Here is a 20,795-nt window from a genome sequence, read left to right on the forward strand (position 1 = left end):
TTTCTCACAGGGGATATAATGCCATCTTCCAGATGGATCAGCGAGGCTCTGAGGAGTGTGGGAACTTGCCCATGGGTACCACCACCTGTCATAGGCTAACAGGAGGTCAGAGGTCAGGCCACCAGGGAGACCAGCTGGGGATGCGCCATCCAAAGGTAGGGGTAGGGACCAGAAGTGAAACCATACTCCTCTTATACTCCCCACAGCACATTGGGGAAACTGAGACCCAGAGCAGCACCAGCTGGCTAGGGTCACCCAGCATCAGGCCTCAGACCACAGACTCGGCCCATTCCCAGGAGGACCAAGTCTCCTGGCCCCCGGTCCCTGCCCCGCCAGCCGCTCCTGGTCCACCTCCCCCACCTTGGCCTCCACCGCGGCCGCGGGGAAAGTTTAGAACAAAAGGCGCGGGGGGCGGAGCCTGGGCGGCCGGGGGGCGGGGCGGAGGCTATAAGGGGCGGCGGCCCGGCGCGGCCCAGCAGGCCCAGCAGCCCCGGGGCGGATGGCTCGGGCCGCCCGGCTCCGCGGCGCCGCCCCGCGCGCCTTCCTGCTGTCGCTGCTGCTGCTGCTGCTCCTGCCGCCGCCGCTGCTGGCCCGGGCCCCGCGGCCGCCGGTGAGTGCCCGCCGCCGGCCTGCCGCTCCTCGCCCAGGGAGCGCCGGGCACGCGGGCTGGGCCCAGTGGCGGAGCTGGACCCACGGGGACGCCCGGGGTGGCCTGGAGCAGCCCGTTACCCAAAACGATTTCTGGGTCCCTTTGGGCGTGATAGATAGGGAGCTTCCCGTCCCTGGAGGTGTGCAAGTGGAGCCTGCGCGGGGATCGCTCAGGCTGGTGAGGAGGGGCTCCGCGCTAGACGCACGCCCCCTCCCAGCATGGGGACCTGCCCCTCGGTGCCCCAGGTGCAGACTTGGGTGTGTGCTGGTGAAGGTAGCAGAGGGAGTGGTTACAGGGCTCTCTATTCTCGGCAGGGACAAAGCGAAGCTGGTGTCAGCCTCCAGGTGTGTGGCCTCAGTGAACACACCTCCAGGTGTGCAGTCGGCTGGAGGATTAAGGAGGAGCTGGGGAGGGCAGCAGCTGCACTGTAGGAGGTGCTACCACCTCGGCACCTACAAGTGGCAAGTTTGGGAGGCTTGGAACCAGTACAGCATGAACATGAGAGCTACAGTGTGTGTGTGTGTGTGTCTGTGTGTCTGTGTGTCTGTGACTGTGAGAAAATGAGAAAGAATTGGGACCAAGGGTGGGCAGTTGAAATTCTCAGAGAGCAAGGGGATGGGAGAGCAAGGAAAGGGAGAAGACTGTATGATCCCAAGAGAAGAAGCGAGTCCATGGTAGAGAGCCGCAGAATGAGGAGAGGAGGGATGGTCATGGGGTGTGACAGCCTGCTTGTGCCCTGAAGGCTACATGTTCCCGTTGAGCTGGTGGAGCTTTGAGGGACCAATCACAGGGGCGGCCAGGCAGGGGCTGGGGTGAGAGCCTGAGCAGCTGCAGGCCCACAGGCCCCTGGGAACTCAGCTAAGGCATCCAGACAGCTCAGGTAGGGAGGAGACCCATTAGGAGGTATGATAGGTAGGAGTCGTGGGACTGGTCCATTGAGGAGGAAGATCTGACTGGCTGGGTCCCTAGGTCCAGCCACCCCAGGTCTGCTCTGGCCAGCCTTGCCCTGGGCTGGCTATAGGAGCAGGAGGGGATAGGATGGGGTAGGGTGGGTGAAGGGCACCTCAGTCTGGAGGCCCTGCCTCTTCCCCAGCCCCTCCTGGACCCCTAGAACTTGGGGCAGAGTTGAGAACCATTGTGGGTAGCCATTGAACCCACGGGTTCTGGAATTGGAGAGATCTGGATTTGAACAAAGTGATCCTAGGGGAGTCCTCTTGTACCTCAGAACCTCACCCTCAGTCTTGTCAGGAGTGGGTAGGAGATAGGCATTGAGGGTTAAATGAGGTAATTTGAGGAGAGGCACAGCCATGCACGCTGGAGACATTCCGTCACCTGTAGCTGCCACTATGACGTTTGTACAGGGTTAGTTGGGGCCGGGTCTGAGCTAGGCTGTTGTCTGTCACTGCAGATATACAGAGAGCATTTGGGGTCGCCTCAGATGTGTTTATCCCCGGGCTGCTGTTGGCAGGGCCAGGAAAGCTCTGTAAATATTTATCCATCCCAGTTTGTAGCTTTCAGGGTTGATGAAAGCCCCGCAGCCCTTGGGACAGGACGAGCCTGGAGAGGAATGGGAAGGGAAAGATTAGGCCACAGCGTGGGGCAGAAAGATGGACTTGCCTGCCAAATGGCTGTGTGACTTAGCCAGGTTGCTTGGCCTCTCTGATCCTCAGAGGGGCTTGATGCTGCATAGAATGGTGTGGTGATGCTCCTCTTCCTCACAGCCTAACAAAGTGCCCTCCTGTTAGGGTCACCTCCTACCAACAGCAGAAGACAACTATGATTAATTATCTCCCTTAGACCAACAGCAAACTGAGGCTCAGAGAGGGGCACAATTAGCCTGGCCTTACCCAGCAGTTCCCTAGTCTAGGGTCCTCCTTTAGCGCCCCTCTACCAGGTGCCTCCCATTTTCTTGATTGGCAGTTGTCCCAGGGGCTGACTTTGAGCCTCTAGCTCAGCCAGGAGATCTAGTCCGCCGAGAAATTCCTCGAGGATGTTTGAGGCTGTGGTTTGGTGCCGGCCAGAAGAGGGCGGAGTGAGTGAACTGGACAACCACCATACTGGCTGAGGAGGAGGAGGGATTGCACCAGAAGAAATGCTTCTCAGCAATGTGGGTTTTGGAGATAGGCCGAGAGCTGACGGGGTGTGGGGATAGCTCTTGGTAGGGAGGCATGAGCCCCAGGTCTAGGCCCAGCTCTTGCCTGACTTGCTATGTTACCCTGAGCAAAGTTCTTGACCTCTCTGAGCTCTGGGAAATGACTGCTTCCAGACCACAACCCCCCACCATCAGGGCTGTGGATAAGGCCAGGTGTGTCTGTGTGCACCATCCTCTGTCACTGAATCCCAGCAGCCCTGGGAAGACCAGTGCACCCATCTTAGGAATCAGCAGGCGGCCTTATGCCAGGCTTTGCAGCTAGGGCATCTGGCCCCAGGCCAGAAAGGACTCAGAAAGATGAAATGTGGGAGGTCAGTGGGGCAGGGAGCCTGTGTCCCATCCTAGTAATGGGGAAACTGAGGTCAAGAGCCATTAAATGATGGGCTTACCCCATTTTTGGATCCTACTGGCTGAAGGCCTCCATTCTAGTGCCTTCTACTCAATCTTTCTCCAAAACCAATGAATGTGACACAGATAGGGAGTAAGAGGCCTCTGACTTGCAAGGAAACCCTTTGCACAAGTTGCTCTGTTTGCAAGCTTCCTTCTGACTGCGACTCCTGTTTTATAGTTTAGTTTGGAGTCTTTTGGGGAGCTGGATGTCAGGTGGGTGGTGGGAGCTGTAGGAAATTTGGTGAGAGCAGATGCCCAGGTATGGGACGGGAGAGCCCACAGGGGCAAGGAGCCAGGCCAGGGAAGAGGCTCTGTGCCAGATGCTGTAGCAGGCATTACAGAAGGAGGGCATTTAGCCCTTTGCCATGGCACCATCCCCATTTGACAGATGGGGAAGTTGAGACTAAGAGAGGGCAGTGATTTGTATAGGGTCACTTCGTCCAGAGTCGCTATGGCTTAGAATTGAAACTTCTGAATCTCAGACCATGGCTCTTTCTACTGCACTAAGAGTGTCATGATCCAGGGTTCTGGGCATGGACTTGGAGCCTTGTGGGGGCAGGAGAGGAAGGGATGATGTGTGTGTCCATTACCCACCCTCTCTCCAAGGCTGGCTGCTCCAGGTCTCACTGAGGGGCAGGGGAGAGGAGAGATTTCTGCCTGTGGGCAAAAGTAGAGGAGAGGACGGATGGTCATGGGTGTGTCCCTGACAGGCTGGGCTCTGGGCAGTTTGGGACTCCAGGGGACAACACAGCCCTGCCCTTCCCAAGGAGGGTCCTGGTATCCCTGCCAGAGTTAAGGAAAGAATCTATTTATCCTGGAAGTCAAGGGGGACCTTGTGGGAGGGGAAAGAGCAGGTCCTCATGGCTGGTTACTCAGAGATGGGGTCCACATCCTCATTGTGAGACCTTGCATATGTATCGTCCCCACCTTATGGGAGGAGGGGGTAGGTTCAGTGAGCTCGCCGGCAAAGTGCCTGGGAAGCAGCAGGTGCTTAATAATGTCCTGTTCTTCTGTCGTCAAGGTGAGGCCAGCCTGTGTCCCTCCTTCAGGGGAAGGGTGACTCCAGTCCAAAGAGTAGAGCAGAGGTACAAGATAGGATGGGCTAGGAGCACAGACAGCCTGCCACCTGCCAGCTGTTACCTGGGCAAGTTGTTTAACTTCTCTGGGTTCTGTTTCCCCATCTGAGAAATGGGCATAATGAAGGTGGAGCTGGTGAGAGGTCCCATCAGGGGCTAAGAGCATATCCGTAGAGCTATTGGCAGGGTCCTAGCAAACAGCGACAGTGATAAGTACTTATTAGCAGTAAGCCCAGTATCGGCTGGGCTCTGTGAGCTAACCAACCATTCAATAAGGAAGCTCTGAAACTGAGGGAAAACTGGTCCAGGGTCCCACACCCCAAGTAACTCCATCACCGCTAGTTGGGTTCAGAAGCTCCAGGGGTTCAGAAGACCCCTTCTTAGTGGAGTGTTCTTGGGGCTTGAGTCTAGGTGGCTCTGGGAAATGGCTCTTGGTGGCTCCATAATCCAGAGCTTGGGGATGTTGGGACGCTGCTTGGAGCCCTACGGCGCCTGGGACCTGGGAGAGCTGCCAGAGGCCGAGGCTGAGGGTGGAGCCTGGGTGGCATGGCTCCTGCCCCAAATATGGCTGTGGGGAGGCCACAGCTGTCCAGGCCAGACAGACTCAGACCAGACAGGCCCTGAGTCTCTTAACAAACAGCTCCACTCCATGCCTCTCCTCCAGCTTTGCATGGTGTCCACAGCCAGGCCTTTGCCTCCGGTCTGCGTCATCAGAACCCTCACCTGGCCCCACCATGCCCTTCCTGGGTGACCTCACAGGGTCTCCCAACCTCTTTGAGCTTCTACTTTTTTCATGCACAAGAACTGTGACTTCCACCCTGGGACTTGTAGAGGGTGGGGACTCTAAGTCAGATCACCCTCTGTGGTGCTGGGGCTCTGTCTGGGCAGGGCTGGGTGGGGCTAGGTGGGGCTAGGTGGTAGGGAACTGCTCCTCACCACACACACACGGGCATGGAGGGGGTAGGCGGAACACATCTAGCCCTGCCGTGTGCCCAGCCCTGGTGGGGTTGCGCAAAGCCCCCTGGAAGTCAGACCTTAGTTCCAGGTGCCCTTACCAGGTGTGTGGCCTCAGGCTAAGTGCTTTACACGCATTGCCTTGGCTCATCTTCAGATCAACACTGTGGGGAGATATCCCCATTCATGAGGTGAGCAAATCGAGGCAGGGCTGCAGCTACTCCACACCGGGGAGTGTCATAGGTGGGTGTCCCGGGCAGGAGTAGTTCACATGACGTGGCAGTTGTGGGGCGGGGGCCAGGAAGGAGACGTGGGAAGAAAGGGGCAGTGGAAAGTATTTGCTGGGGTTGGCCGTAGGGGGAGCAGGAGGAACAGCCTGACCTTTCCTCAGAAGGCTTTGTGGGGGTCCATTCCTGAGTGTGTGTGGAGAGTACAGTCTCTGAGCATTCCCCCCAGACTTCACCAGCCCAAATGGCTGGAGTAGGTGACAGACAGCCTGGGGTCCCTCTAGGAGGCCTTGGAACATGTCATCAGGAAGCCAGTCATCTCGTGCCAAAGAGCCTGCGGGGTGACAGTGGGCATGCCTCCTCTAGCCCTCTGCTTGCCAGGTGACACAGTATGCTGGGGCTGAGCATGGGTGTGCTGAGAGCCCACACCTCTAACCATGCAACACAAGGACCCCAGGCCTGACCAGGCGTCTGCATCCTCTCTCCTGCTCAGGATGCCCACCGCTACCACCCTGTGAGGAGGGGGCTGAAACCCTGGCATGAAGCTCCTCCAAGCAGCCTGGCGCCTGCCCCTGCAGCCCAGAAGGTCCCCCAGCCTGCCGGAGGCCCCAGACCTCGCCGCTGTGGTGTACCTGACCCGCCCGATGGGCTGAGTGCCCGCAACCGACAAAAGCGGTTCGTGCTATCAGGCGGGCGCTGGGAAAAGACAGACCTTACCTACAGGTAGGGCCCGTGGCCATGAGCAGACTCATGAGTGTGTCCGTGTATGCGCCTGTCACCCACATACCTGCTTCTTGAGACACATGCCAGGTCTAGATCTCCATGGTTAATGCACCTGTGTGTCCACTGACCTCTGAGCCATCCATGGACCAACAACCGTGAGCCCCAACTTAGATGCACACACACACACACACACACACACACCCGTGCCTTCCCATGGCAGAGGGGCAGTGCCTCTGTCAGCAGTGCCTGGTGATCCCGAATACATGCCGGGGCACAGCCTTCATCCCTCAGGCAGCTTCTATGGGGATCTATAAGGGCCAGGCCCTGGGACTCCATGGTGAAGACAGCCATGACCCATCCTCTTGGGAAGCTGGGCGTTAACCATGTCATTGTTTAGATCTAGCATCATAATTTGGGATCTGTACAGGTGGGAAACAGTGGTGAATAGGACAGGAAATAGCTCAAGTAAACTGAGGCCCCTGGGAGCGATGCAGAAGCTGTGACTTACACATCCTGCAGGTGGATACTCAGCTTGGGAGAGAAGGCCCATGAAGACTGGTGTGGGGTCATCTGGCATTGGAGCTGAAACTGCTGGGGGCCTCAGAAATGTCCTGGGTGGGGAACTGGGAACTGAGAGGGGGCAGGTCAAGGGGTTAAGGACTCCCGACACCCCACAGTGAATGATACAGTCAGGTCTAGAAGGTGGGTCTTGGGGATCCTGGTCCTGTGTTCTTCCTTCTATGCAGACACCTATGCATACCAAAGAACCCCATCCCACACAAAGTTGTGCCCATGTGGCAAAAGGACCAGTGCACTACACCTGAGGTTCACCTGGCCTGTGACCCACGTGCATATACCCCTACTGAGCATCCAAGGGCAACCCCTGGCCCAACAGCCATCAGGGGCTGGCCCTGCCTTGAGTGAGGTCCAGGCCCTTCCTCCTCCCCGCAGGATCCTTCGGTTCCCATGGCAGCTGGTGCGGGAGCAAGTGCGACAGACAGTGGCAGAGGCCCTACAGGTATGGAGTGAAGTGACACCACTCACCTTCACTGAGGTGCACGAGGGCCATGCTGACATCACGATTGACTTCACCAGGTGAACCAGCAGCCTGGGACCCCTCTGGGAACAAGCCCCAGCTGTCAACAACCACTGACTCTGCCCCCACCCTCCTGCAGGTACTGGCATGGGGACAACTTGCCATTTGATGGACCTGGGGGCATCCTGGCCCACGCCTTCTTTCCTAAGACCCACCGAGAAGGGGACGTCCACTTCGACTATGACGAGACCTGGACTATTGGGGACGACCATGGTATGGGCAGGGGACCAATTTTCCAGACGGGGCAACTAAACATCATAGAGAAGGGGGACTTGCCAAGGTCCTTGAGCTGGGGTCTGGAGCTTGGGTATTTTGCTGCAGGAGGCTCAGGGATTGCTGGGCTATCTCCCTTTTCCAGGTACAGATCTCCTGCAGGTGGCAGCCCATGAATTTGGCCATGCACTCGGGCTACAGCACACCACGGCTGCTAAGGCCCTTATGTCCCCTTTCTACACCTTCCGCTACCCGCCAAGCCTCAGCCCAGATGACCGAAGGGGCATTCAGCACCTATATGGCCGGCCCCGGCCAGCCCCCTCTTCTAAGCCCCCAGCCCTGGACCCCCAGGCTGGAGTGGACACCAATGAGATTGCACCGCTGGAGGTGAGGCGCAGGAGGGTGGGAAGACAGGAGGTGAGGCCCTCCCCCAGCCACCCCCACCTCACTGGCTTCTGTGGCTCCAATGTGGGCTCTTTCCCGGCCCTCTCCCCCACCTCCCCTGCCCCAGCCGGAAGCCCCACCAGATGCCTGCGAGATCTCCTTTGACGCAGTCTCCACCATCCGTGGGGAGCTCTTCTTCTTCAAGGCGGGCTTTGTGTGGCGGCTACGCGGGGGCCGGCTGCAGCCTGGCTACCCTGCGCTGGCCTCTCGCCACTGGCAGGGACTCCCCAGCCCCGTTGATGCAGCCTTCGAGGATGCCCAGGGCCACATCTGGTTCTTCAAGGGTGAGTGGGGGCAGGGGGTCATGCTCAGATTTCTAGGAGCCAGGAATGTCATGGCCAGGGGTAGGGACAGACAGACAAATACAGGCAGGTAGCGGGTGCCCTGAAAGCTTGGGGCCAAGGGAGAACGAGGCTCATTCCTCTGGGCACAGCTGGGAGACTTCTGAAGGCAATGGCTCTCAAGGTGGGAGGAGAATAGAAAGTACTGCACAGTGGGTCACACATTGGCCTCCAGCTCAGGTGGTGAAGTGACTCACCTGAGCGTATAGCTTGGAAAAGGCAGAGCGACTGTAAAGCCTGTGCTGTTCACTTACAACTGGTAGAGAGGAGAACCTGGAGCATTCCAGGTGGCAGGGACTTCATAAACAAGGGTCCACCTAAGACCTGTGGTAGGGCCCAGGGCTGAGCCCCAGGGGGTGGTGAGCAGTCAAATGCCCGGGGAAGGAGTGGGAGCCCAGGTGCCTCTCTGCTGCTTAGAATTACCTTTCTACGTGGTACCTCCCAGAGCCTGTGCTGCCACAGCTTATCCCTGTTGGCTCCAACTTCCCCTGGGGTGGGGGTGCCAAGCAGGATAAGGAAACTGAGGCTGGGAAAGTCCTGGTGGTGGTGGCAGCTGGGCAGGGCCATTGCAGCCTCCCCTCTCCACAGGCGCTCAGTACTGGGTGTACGATGGTGAGAAGCCAGTCCTGGGGCCCGCCTCCCTCTCTGAGCTGGGCCTGCCAGGGTCCCCGGTCCACGCAGCCTTGGTCTGGGGCCCTGAGAAGAACAAGATCTACTTCTTCCGAGGCGGAGACTACTGGCGCTTCCACCCCAGCACCCGCCGTGTGGACAGCCCCGTGCCCCGCCGGGCCACCGATTGGCGCGGGGTACCCCCTGAGATTGACGCCGCCTTCCAGGATGCTGACGGTGCGTTGGTGACAGGGCAGCTGGTGGAAGTGATGTAGCAGTTGCATCTTCCACCCTGTGGTGGCTGGACATCAGCTCTTCATCACAGGTCCTTTGTCCAGCCCCCTCCCCATCCAGCCTCCTCCTTGTTCCAGTGCAGTGTTATACCTCCCATGTTGTAGATGAGGAGCTTGAGGCCCAGAGAGGTGCGAGGACTTGCCCAGGTCCCAGCCATGGCTGGTAAAATAATAACCACTGCACACAGGACTGACAATGCTCCAGGCACCTAAGCTCCCTACCTGTCTCGTGCAGTTCTCGGACGTAGCACCTGTTAGGAACCCAGTTTGCCGAAGAGCAAACAGACTCAGGTGATGAAGTCCCTAGCTAAGGCCACCCAAGTGGATAGTGGGTAGCCAGGAACCCCCACCCAGGCAGTCCCTGCTGAGCCACCCAGCCTCCTATAATCTCCAAGGACTAGACTGGGGACTCATAGTGCAGTGCTCTCGCCTGTGCCCCCTTCCCCCTTTGCTTCTGTGCTTTCCCACACTGGGACCTGCTGGGAAAGCTGTCCTGTGGTGGTCTCAGGCTCTGGGGCTCCAGGTTGCCTCTGTCACCCTCCACAACTCAAGATACCCATCGGTATCTGGCTGGTGGGTGTGGGAATAGTGATGTAGAGGGAGGGGTGAAGAGGGAAACAGGACTTGCCTTCCTGAGATGTAGGAATTGGACGTCTGAGGCTCCCGGCAGCTGTCAGGCTGGGTCGTAGCCTAGTCCAGACTCTGGGCAGGACTCCCCCAAGGGAACGGAGGTCCTGGAAGGGCCGTCCTAAGGCCTGCAGCTTTCAAGGAACTCAGTGGTAGCCAAGCCTGCCCACCTGGACTTCCCCGTGCCCATCCCTGGGCATAGCCTGATGGGCAGGTGTGAGGCTCAGTGTCCACTCACCCAGGCCTGACCCTCTTCTCTCCTCAGGTTACGCCTACTTCCTGCGTGGCCTCCTCTACTGGAAGTTTGACCCAGTGAAGGTGAAGGCCCTGGAGGGCTTTCCCCGCCTCGTGGGCCCCGACTTCTTTGGCTGTACAGAGCCTGCCAACACTTTCCACTAACCACTGCTTGGATGCCCTCAGGGCCCCTCACCCGTCAGGCCACTGACATTGCCTAGAGACCCATGGCCATCTTTGCGGCTGTGAGCACCAGGCATAGGACAGAGCCTGTGACTCCTCAGGGGGGGCGGGGAGGGGGGGCTCCCACCATGACAAGTGCAGGAAGGGCCACGCAGGTCGTGGTCACCTGCCAGCAACTGTCTCAGACTGAGCAGGGAGGCTTTGCCATCAAGGGTGAGGGTGGTCTTGGACCGGTTCCACCCTACCTGTGCAGGTCACAGGCAAACCCGGCTGCCTTCGCTCTCCATCTTTGTCCCTCAGGAAAGGACCTCAGCAGGGCTGAGGGAGCTGGAGCCCTTGCTCTGTCCCTGATGTGAGGTCCCTGCAGGGTGCTGGCACATGGATCCCGGGGCCACATAGCCTTCTGCCCTTCCCTGAGAAGTCAGTTCTGGGTAGGTGCTTGGAACTGGCTGCCTTCGGTTGGCGATCCTGGAGATCTGCTCCCCAAGATCCAGGCCAGAAGGTCTAGAGTCATCTGGGGACAGGGGTACTTCCTGCTGGAGACCCAGGGCCCTGGAGGCCCCAACATACCTCAATCCTGTCATGGGCCGAATCCTCTCCAGCCCTCATCCCAGCACTGAGACCCTCCAAAGCCATGTAAATGTGTGTACAGTGTGTACAAAGCCTTTTCTTCTTCTTTTTTTTTTTTTACGAAGAACTGTCATTAAACAGTCATTTTCTACCTACCTGCCTGGGTCTCTCTGTGATTGTGAGGCTAGGATGGGGAGCTGTACCAGGGAAGTGGGAGACCTGGCTTGGGACCTGTTCTGTCCTCGGAACCAGGGGGGCAGTCCACCCCACCCCCAAGTCTCTGGTCTTTGGGGCTGGGTACAATGTCTAGGGCCCCTCCTGCCCCATTCCTCCATCTTGTCTATCTAGATATGTGTAGTGGCTTCATAATTGGTTCCCTGCTTCCCCGGCTTGCCCCTCAGTTCATCCTCCACTAAGCAGTGGTCACTTTACCTGATCTTCCAGGCCCAGCCCTTATCCCATTGTTGTCAGGATACAGAACAAAACTCATGTTTACCACAGCCGACACTTCCTAACAAGTGTCTCCTTGCCTGCTACCCAGCCCTATGTGTATCTCCTTCACAGCTGCAATTTTTATTTGAAATTTATATGAAATTGTCAGCAGTGGGCTGGTTTTGACCTACTGCATTGTTCAATGGGATACGTGGAGCTTTGATGCTTTCATGAATGTCATTCCCCACTCCAAGCTGTAAGCACCACAGGGCAGGGCTCTCTAGTTGCACTGCAGGGCTCGGCTTGTTGTCCCTACAAAGTGCAGAGTTAAGGATGGAATGGAGAAGGTTCCCTCCCTTCCAACACTCATCTGATGCACCAGCCAAACCAAATACCACCTAGATTGGAATCCTGCCAAGCGGTGTAGTCTTGGCCCATGCTAACACCACCCTGTGTTGTCATTCTGCCCATTCCCACAGCCGCAGGAACAGCTGTGGGCCGAGAATTGGGATATCTAGGAATCCTCTTATCTGCTCAGCTGCACCGTTTTTTTTCCGGGTGGGGAAACTGAGGTACACGTACTACTGGCCTCCTCACACCCTGCAGAGCTCACTTTGTTCCTCTTCCACTGCGTTGAGTTCTAGTCCCAGTTGTAGGACTGGGAACGCCACCGCCTGAGTCAGGGCCTCGATTGCTATTTCCACCTGAGAAGTTTTCCTTGGTACCGAGACTTGGGAGGAAGAGAAACGGGTTTAGGCTCCTTTAAGGGACCCGCGGGAGCGCGCCCTGGCCTTTTGTTTGGGTGGCGGCAGCGCGCGCGTCGGCGTCAACGCCTGCGCATGCGCACAGAGGGCGGCCTGGTCGTCGTCGCTGCGGCTGCTGAGGAGCCCCGCGGCGGCGGCGCGAGTACTTGGCCCGGACCGCCCTTTGCTTCCCGGCTTCGGCTCCCTCGACTTGGCGCGCTCCGGCCCCGCCTCAGCCCTCCCGATCCCTCGCAGCCCGGCTTTGGCTGCCTGCCTCCACCGCCGCAATGATGATGATGGCGCTGAGCAAGACCTTCGGGCAGAAGCCCGTCAAGTTCCAGCTAGAGGACGACGGCGAATTCTACATGATCGGCTCTGAGGTAGCCCGCGGCGCGCCCTCGCCCTCCCGGGCCCCGGCCCCGCGGGAGCCTCAGGGCAGGTCTGCGCGTCGGGAACGCGCGTCTCCATTCATCGCGGCGAGGGGGTGCGCGCGCACGCGCGACGGGATGTGGCTTAGCAGGGCGTGGCCGGCAGGCCCCGCCCCGCGCACCTCTGCGCTTCTGGGTTTACTTAGCCATGTTGTGGTGGGAACGTACCCTGTCGCCAGAACTAGGGCTCCCCGAGGGGCTTCTGGTTTCGTGCTGAGTTGGTACAACTCCAGACAGACGCAGACAAACTGGGTGTTACGGTTAGCCCCTGCGAAACACCCCGCTGGGGGTGATATGTTGGAAATCTCACGTGCACCCCTCCCCCATTGCTACATCTGGGGTCCTGAAATCGCAGGTTGTAAACATGGGCCTCAGTGAGGGCTCATCCTCATTGTGTTTGTTGCCTTTGAGGTGGGCAGGAGGTGTTTTGATCTTTGTTTACCAGGGAGGAAATAAGTTGGGAGGAGGATGTTTGCTTTTGGGTGGATAAGGCCATCATCCTATTTCATTTGGGTGGATAAGGCCCCAGGTCCTGAGCTGGCTCTATCAACAATTCAGAAGCAATTGACACTTTGGATATCTTGGACTAACTGAATTATTACAGGAGAAAGAGCCTAAAGATTTTTAATCCTGAACTGGAACTGATAGCACTTTGTTGAATCAGCTGGACCACTCACAGTAAGAAAACCTTTCAATGGTAGTTTGTACTAAGTATATTAAGTTTTTCCAGATTGCCTCAGACTAGCCCGTTTTGGTCTAAAGGCCGTCCCCAGGTAGTGTCCACGCCTTTTTAAAAAAAAAAAAATTATGGATATATAACTCAGATGTGCATATACCAAGCAGTAAAGTCTCTCATGTAATGAGGTAAGTGCTAATCTTGGAGAGCTAAATAAGTCACAAAATGCCAAGGGCTGCCTTTCCTTGTAGTACTTTTCAGTATCAGACACCAACATTTCATTCCTGTTTTTACAATTTTTGTTGTTTTTCTTCACAGTTGATCATAGCGTGAATGAATTAAGCCTCATGATGGTCACACTGAGGCAATGACCCTGTGATTCCTGGCTAGTTATATCAAATTATGAGACCAATGTTGTCAACATCAGAACTTTAGTGTTAACCATTTTTCACCAATTTTTATTAAACAAAAAGGGCAGGATGCAATAATTTTTTCACATAATCCTGTAAATGCTGCTCTTCAAAGATAGCCGTGCTGGGGAAATGGAGCCAGTGCCTGCCATGGCTCAGAATGGTCCTCATCAGCCTAAGTGCAGGGTATAGAAGACAGTTCAGTTTTAGTATGTGATAATGGGCAGATTGTTTAAAGAAATCTTTACCTGATCTAATGGGCAAGAAAAGCAATCAATTTGGTTTTGATTCTGAGTATGTGGTACCTCTGAAAAGCAAGCTTTCATTTATTAGGTGGAGCAAATTGAGAAGAAGCATGCAACCAGGTGGGAAGAATGTCAGGAGGCCTGGTTCCAGTTCTGTTCTGCCTCCTTGTCACTTTTCTCATGTGTATAATGAGATGCTTAGACTAGATGACCTCTGAGATTTTCTCTGTAACACATTTTAGCTTCTAGAAAGTTAACTGCAGTCTTCTCTTTCAGCTCTGTTGAGTGAGACCATTATCCTGAGACCCAGCCAGTAGAGACCTAGATGGGAAAAGGGAGAGGAGGTTTCCTTCTGGAGCCTGGCTTAACAATTGTCAGACCTTTGGAGGTCTGGGAAAGGTTCAAGATCAGAATGCTGTCTATTGATGTCCAGTAGTTCCTGTGACAGCATTGGGTGGATGGCCCCCAGGCCCCTTCCCTTTGGGAAACAGGCTACTCAGAGAGGTGGGCCAGCCATAGCATCACACCCAGTGCCATGGAGTGGCTTTGGGAAGACATCCACAGTTGCAGTAAGTGTGTGTCACTGTTCTCCCGCCATCTGCAGGTAGCTGTATTCACCAAGCCAGAGTCATAGACCTGAGAGGACCTAGGATATCCCCAAGTCCACACATTCATTTCAGGCAAAAACTGGTTCAGGGAAAACCCAGGAAGGCAAACCCTGGTCTCCTCTATTCTGAAGGGGCCTTGGGTAGGGTCTAGGAGTCCCGGAGCTCTGCAGGACCTTCAAGGTAGTAGTGGGGGATGCTATTGTTAATGTCTTTTCAAAACCTAGTGGAAACTATACGTTTACCCTTGGGTGGTAATGACACTCAAGCAAAATAACCGACAGGGGTCTGTGCCTACTGTGTGGAGCACGAGTGACTGGCTATGGTCACCTCTCACGCTGTTCAGCAGCTCTGGTTGTCAATCATGGAAATCTTTGATTCATGAAAAATGGAGAAATATTTTTATTAAATTATACTATGCTGCGTAGGTAAATGGGACAATAATAGAAGTGGTCCTTTGTGTGGTCAACTTCAAAGTTGCTGTGCATTTGACAGATGAGTAAGGAGACGCAGACTGGGGAAGTGATTCCTGGTCACAGGTGGAGCCATCATCTGGCACCCAGTCAACTGGCTGTCTCCTGCCCTGTGATTCACATGGTGATTTTGGAAAAGTCAGTGAGACAATGAGGTTTCTTTATAAAAACTTTAGGATGAGCTTTTTTTTTCTTTCCATTAAGGAAGTCATACTTTGAGTATTTGGTTCAAGCAAACTGAAGCTATTGTTTGGAGAAGTAATGATTTATATAGCAATCTGGTGATTGCTGATAAGTGCTTTTTAAACTCTCCGGAAAATTCCTTTGGTATCCCTGGTTTGAGTTTTGTTACTAAACAAAGCAACAAGGTCACGGGGAGGGGAAATTATCCTGCATCTGTCTAAAATTAAAAGACCTTTTTGGTGTTTATTACATCGTAAAAATATCAAAGTCTAGTTTTTAAGATGAAAGAAAGTCAAAGAGGCCTTACATTTCTGGAAAGTGCCAGATATCCTTAGTCCAACATCAAAATCACCACAAGCTTCTCAGTGAACTCCGGGAGCTTCTTGGTGAGCTCTGAAGGCCAGCCTCACGAGCCTTGGTCCTGTCATCAGGATGCGGATATTACTGCCCCTGCCTCGAGGAGCAGATGCAGGCCACATGTGCACTGCTGTTGAACCCTTGATGTCAGCAGAATGTGTTTGGATCGCTGCTGAAAGCCTGGTGCCCAATGGCCAACTCAATGCCTGTTTATCCATCACCTGATCCAGCAGGGCCTGTGCGCCAGGATCCTTCCCTTTCACCTGGAGATACGACCCTCATAATGAGCCTTCTTGCTTTACCCATAGGTGGGAAACTACCTCCGTATGTTCCGAGGTTCTCTGTACAAGAGATATCCCTCACTCTGGAGGCGACTAGCCACTGTGGAAGAGAGGAAGAAAATAGTTGCATCGTCACATGGTAAAAAAACAAAACCTAACACTAAGGGTGCGTCTTCACGAGGGTTTGTAAACCTGTTTCAAAACCACTCGCTTATGTCATGAAGATAAAACGTTTTCACTCCAGAGTGTCTTCACTGCAGCCCTGACCTTCGTGTGGCAGGGAGCATCCTAGGGACGGGGTACACGTGCAGCTCAGGCATGCAAGTGGCTCCAGGTAGCCAGTGGTGGTCCTTTGGCAGGGATTTTCAGCAGGGCCAGGGGTGTGCGGTGGGGCGGGGCCGGGACAAGAGCAGGTGCTGTGAAGACATGTTGGTCTCAAAACGTTTTAGGAATGCTGTGATGCTCTGCCATCTGCTGTGGGCATATCGCCATAGTCACCCTCCATACAGCCCGAGTGGCGGGTGGTGGCCCCAGCGCCCACTCCCCTCTGGGGCTTTCACCGCTTTGCTTCCCAGAGCACATCCATCCCATAGCACTTCATTCTGGAGCTCATGTGCATGTCCCTGCTCGTTGTGCCTGAGTGTGCCTGGGGCTTGCGAGATGAGCCATCTGACACTAGTGACAGTAGAGCCACTAGCATGCTTCAGCGGTGGCAGCTCTGTGCAGGGCGAAGGGATGCTCTCGATACTCTCGGGGCTCCATCAGGAAAGGCTCAGGCTTCATTTGGGTTTGGACACAGCACCATGTTTGGCAGCTGGCGAAACTGCTTCCCACTTGGCAAGGGTGCCTCGTAGAGAGCTGCCTGGGGCCTGGGTGAAGACCTGCCCTGAAGCCTTGTGTGCTTGTGTGTGAGTGTGCGCTTTGCAGTCCTGTCCTGTCTGCTTGTGTCTATAAGTGCTGCTGTGGTCTTGTCTACTGTGGGCAAAGTAGTCGTTCTTTTAATGCAGGAGCCAGAGCTGCTTTTTTATCTGCTGCTGTAACATTTCCACTCACTCACTTTAAAAAGTCTCCTTTTTGTCCTCCTTCCACCCCCCGCCCCCTCAGTGGAGTACCAGTCATTAACGCATTGAGTCCCCAGCTTTGCTTTCCCCTCTGCAAGCCTCAAATGAAGTCTTGGTGACTCTTTTGCCTTGTGCTTTGGAGACGCCTCCCCCATAACTGATTTGTTTCTCCAGGAGAAGCCAGGCTGGACCTGCAGACAGGTAGCCAGCTCTTGACTAAGGTTCCCTAGAAGTTATGGATTGAGTTGTCTAGAATCTGTCCCGTTTCCCAGATAGCGCGTGTTGACTGGCTCAGGGCCAGGAGTTCGTGTTCAGTGTGAAGCAGCTCTTTCCAACTCGCTGGGCTCTTGTTTTAAAAGAACAGTTTTCATCTTTCATTCCATCTTTCCACTTTGCTTCGTGTCGTGGATTGCAGTGGTGTCAGACCTCTTCCCACTGGTGGTACTACTCTGGAGCCTTCCTTTTCTCCTGAGAGCCCCCGTTGGCTGTGCTGCGCTGTAGCTGTGGCCGCTGCACTTTGCACTTCCTCTGTGCTCGGAACCAGTGCCTGGGACACATTAGTCTACGGAAATCCTCAGGGAGTGTTGACCCAGTAGGCCCTTTAAATAAAACGCTCAGTCCAGATTGCCCTTTTGGAAGAGGCCAGCATCCAGCAGTAGTAAGGAGGACACCTGCTTTTCCCACCTCCTGCATGTGAGGACTGATGCGCTTCATCTACTGGCTGCTGCCGCTCACTGCTTCTCCAGCAGGCTGACCGCAGCGGCGTCTCTGCTTACAGATCATGGCTACACGACCCTGGCAACCAGCGTGACTCTGTTAAAAGCTTCAGAGGTGGAAGAGATTCTGGATGGCAACGATGAAAAGTACAAGGCCGTGTCCATCAGCACGGAGCCCCCCACCTACCTCAGGTATTGCACCCCGGGCCGGGATGAAGCTCTTGGGACAGCCATGGGTATTTTTCTCAGACTCCAGATTTGGTTGGGGTGAAGTCGAGCAGATATACTTTTCAACACCCTACCCACAGTGCTTCCAAATCATCTTAGCCCAGTTTTCTAAGTTTCTTCTGTATCATTGGAATTTCTAAGAAACATAAGCCAAGTCTTAGATTGTGGAGAATGGTTAGGAATGCTTTGAAAGTGTGACTAATCTGTCAGAAAAACGAGTGGCTCACATAAAGTTGCAAGAGAAACAAACAATAGATTTGAATGTATAAATTTAGAACCTTTAAGAGTGTTTACAGTAACAAACAGGCAAGTAATTGGAAAGTTATGTTGTAGAAAGCGTATGCATTCAGATTTATAAGAAAAGCTTAGGTACTCCAATAGATAACTAGGTAAAGGGTGGTCCACACCAGAAGTACCAGGAGTAAACAAACACAGGGAATGATGTTTGTCCTCGTGTGTAATTTAAAAAATTCAAAGTTAAATAAATAAAGAGCAACATAAAGAATTGAGGAAAGTGTAACAAAGGTGCGCTTACGAATGCTACAGTGGCCTGTATGTGGGCGTGATCTTTTTGTAAAGCATTTTGACATCAAACGTTGTTTGTTCTCTGGCCCATTAATTTCACCCCTGGGGATTTGTCCCAGAGAAATAATTTAAAAGAACACTGCCACCACCAAAACCCATTATATATGTTACAGAGATACCCCTGGGAGCACTGTGAATAGTAATGGAAAGTATGGAGCCACTTGAGTGTCCAGCTTTAGGGAGAGGCTGAGTGAGTGAAGGTGTACCAACCGGAATGGACCAGGTTATAACCCTGTATTTCATAGGAGACTCTGCAGCAACTGAAAACAGGGTTCATGTGAGTGGGACATGCAGAGTACCTATCTGACGCTTTCAGTTCTCAAGAACACATGCATTTGTGTGCACAAAACCCCGCGAGCACTAAGGGGGTTGAGGAGGGTTATTTCTAGTGATGTGGTTATGAATAATCAGTTCTTTTCAGATTTTCTCTCAACTTTACTATTGGATTGTTTATATAATCTACCCTCCACCCCGACTGAAAAAGGTGGCACAGATCCAACCTGGCCAGTGTTACAGATGTGTGCTCTACAGATTTCTTTTTTCCGAGGGATGTGGTAAAAACACAAGGATGGCTAGACTTTCCCAGGGAAGTGGCAGAAGGAAATTAGGTACATATGGATAGGACTTTCAAGTCTGCACATGTCAGCTGGGAAACGTTTGTGGGGTGATAAACACTTTCTTAATGATGGTGTCATATGAGGAACAGCTGAGGGAGGAGTAGAGTCTTATTACCCAGGAGGCCAGAACTACAAGAGGGGGATGGGGGGATAAAAGTTTGAGGGAAGCCGTTTCCATGGGCTTTATGCTCAGGAAGTGCCTTCCCACTACCCAGTCAGCCTCACGGGAAGACTGGCACCTCCCCTCCCCCTCACTGGCCAGGTACAGCAGAGGCTGGCTGCCCCCTCCTTGGGCAGATGTCCTGGCAGTGGAAGAGGATTGAATTACGTGACTCAGATTTTCGGATTCTGTGTATGACCTGTACCTGTGACATAACTTGCATTGTCCACTTGAGACAGCTACCAGACAGGAGGAGGGGTTGGTAGGGCAGCCCAGACCTGGAATTAAACCGGATTGCTACTGAGTTAGGGCAGGATTTGGGGGGAGGGGGAGCCTCAGAGCTCTAGGAGGCTCAGAAAAGAGGTGGTGGGCTTGACCTGTGGTTCCCAAGTATAGGCCCAGCGCTCTGGCACCACCCATGGAAGTTGTAAAGAATCCATACTCCCAAGCGCTCCCCCAAGACAGCAGTCACTTGATCTGGGTGGGGCTCAGGAATGTACCACTTAAAATGTTGTGCTCTGAGTCTGTGTAGCCAGGATTAGAAACTGCTGGCCCAGGGACCCCGGTCTTGCTGCCCGAGCTCTAAGCCCTGCCCAGATTCGTTCCATGTTCTGTTTTCCCAGGTCTCTGATATAAGGTGAAGGCCAGTCATAAGATTCAAGCAAGACCTGGGTACAGGAGACTTGATGAAGTCCTGGCCAAATTTGGTGCTGTGAATCTTCCCTGACCAGCCCTCAATCAAGGGGTACTCCCGGACCTCAGCCTCTGAGGTGCGAATGTCCCCAGCTTTAGCAAAGAAAAGAGGTAAAGGGCTCGGGCCTGGGCAGGTCATGGCCTCTGCCTCCGCCACCATGAGAAAGGAAGGGCCGCCAGCTGCACCTCCTGGCCCACTGGGCACTGTCGAAGCAGCAGGAAATGCAGCCGTTGTCACATTCTCTGAGCTATAGCAAACCGTTACTAAAGAAGACATGGTGTAGGTGTTTATTGGTGAATTACACACCGTCGATCCCCTCACTTTGCTCAGTCTCACTGAGAAGGCAGCCCCGAGGATAAAAGAACATGCAGACTGTAGTGGGAACCTGAGCCTTCTCGTCTGGCAAATCCAGCACTGGAACCTCAGTTTAAAATATAAAATAGCTTTTGGTATTTTCCTAGTAGGAAAAGCAAGCTGTAATTCGAAGAGAAGAGTGAACCTTTTATGAGATAGGGAATACTGAAATTACTTTGAGCGTCACTTTCTTGAACGTATTTACCAACACCTCATCTGCTGGTCTGGAAGCCTGGAGGCCAGCAGCGTTGCTTAGGCCATCTCAGGCTGGCCTGCGTGCATGTCTAAAATAATAGTCTGGTCATGTCTCTCCCTACTTCAAACCCCTGGGGACTCCTGGCCACCTGCTGAATGCAGTCCATTTCTCACGGAGCACACCAGCCCCTAAATTGGGACCTCTCTCTGTGTCCCACATCTCTAGCCCCAACCAAACCCGCACCTGCTGTTGTCTGTGCTCCTCCTGAAATGCACTTCCCCTTCCAGTCCTCCACCCCAGTGAACCCGAACTCAGTGTTTAAGGCTTTACTCTTCTGGAAAGCCGCCTGCCTGTGCCCCTTCCCCACAGAAGCATGGTGTTTCCGTGAAGCCATGCCCAGCACACAGTGTGTTACATCATGGCTCGTGCACTGGGCTGGGGGCTTCTCTGCCATGTCTGGGGCCCCTTTGCAGCCTTCCTCTAGCTTGGGCTCCTCCATGCAGGTGCTGGTGCGAGCCTAGGAAATAGACTCCTGCAGAGTCTGGAGTGCACAGAGGTCCCCACCGGGGC

At 54.4% G+C, this 20,795-nt stretch overlaps 2 protein-coding genes across 3 annotated transcripts in view; both read left to right on the forward strand.

The window, feature by feature from the left end:
• The first annotated feature begins 460 nt into the window (after window positions 1-460).
• Window positions 461-10,936, forward strand: MMP11 (matrix metallopeptidase 11). The gene is made up of 8 exons (XM_074321422.2): window positions 461-610; window positions 5,942-6,171; window positions 7,123-7,266; window positions 7,347-7,480; window positions 7,626-7,867; window positions 7,992-8,208; window positions 8,854-9,111; window positions 10,060-10,936. The coding sequence occupies exons 1-8, from the start codon at window positions 500-502 to the stop codon at window positions 10,191-10,193; spliced, it is 1,470 nt and encodes a 489-aa protein (XP_074177523.2). The 5' UTR covers window positions 461-499; the 3' UTR covers window positions 10,194-10,936.
• A 1,104-nt stretch (window positions 10,937-12,040) lies between these two features.
• The window catches only part of SMARCB1 (SWI/SNF related BAF chromatin remodeling complex subunit B1), a 29,829-nt gene continuing 21,074 nt past the window's right edge, over window positions 12,041-20,795 (forward strand). The window contains exons 1-3 of one of the 2 annotated variants that reach the window (XM_019757721.3): window positions 12,041-12,336; window positions 15,642-15,753; window positions 17,454-17,583. In XM_019757721.3, coding sequence (XP_019613280.1) covers window positions 12,244-12,336; window positions 15,642-15,753; window positions 17,454-17,583 — 335 coding nt within the window. In that variant the 5' untranslated portion in view covers window positions 12,041-12,243. Of the gene's footprint in view, window positions 12,337-15,641; window positions 15,781-17,453; window positions 17,584-20,795 lie in introns of both variants that reach the window. The other variant, XM_019757720.3, reaches the window with a different exon arrangement.

The sequence above is a fragment of the Rhinolophus sinicus genome, chromosome 9, assembly GCF_057876585.1.
Source record: "Rhinolophus sinicus isolate RSI-liver-muscle chromosome 9, RSI-T2T, whole genome shotgun sequence".
Lineage (NCBI taxonomy): Eukaryota > Metazoa > Chordata > Mammalia > Chiroptera > Rhinolophidae > Rhinolophus > Rhinolophus sinicus.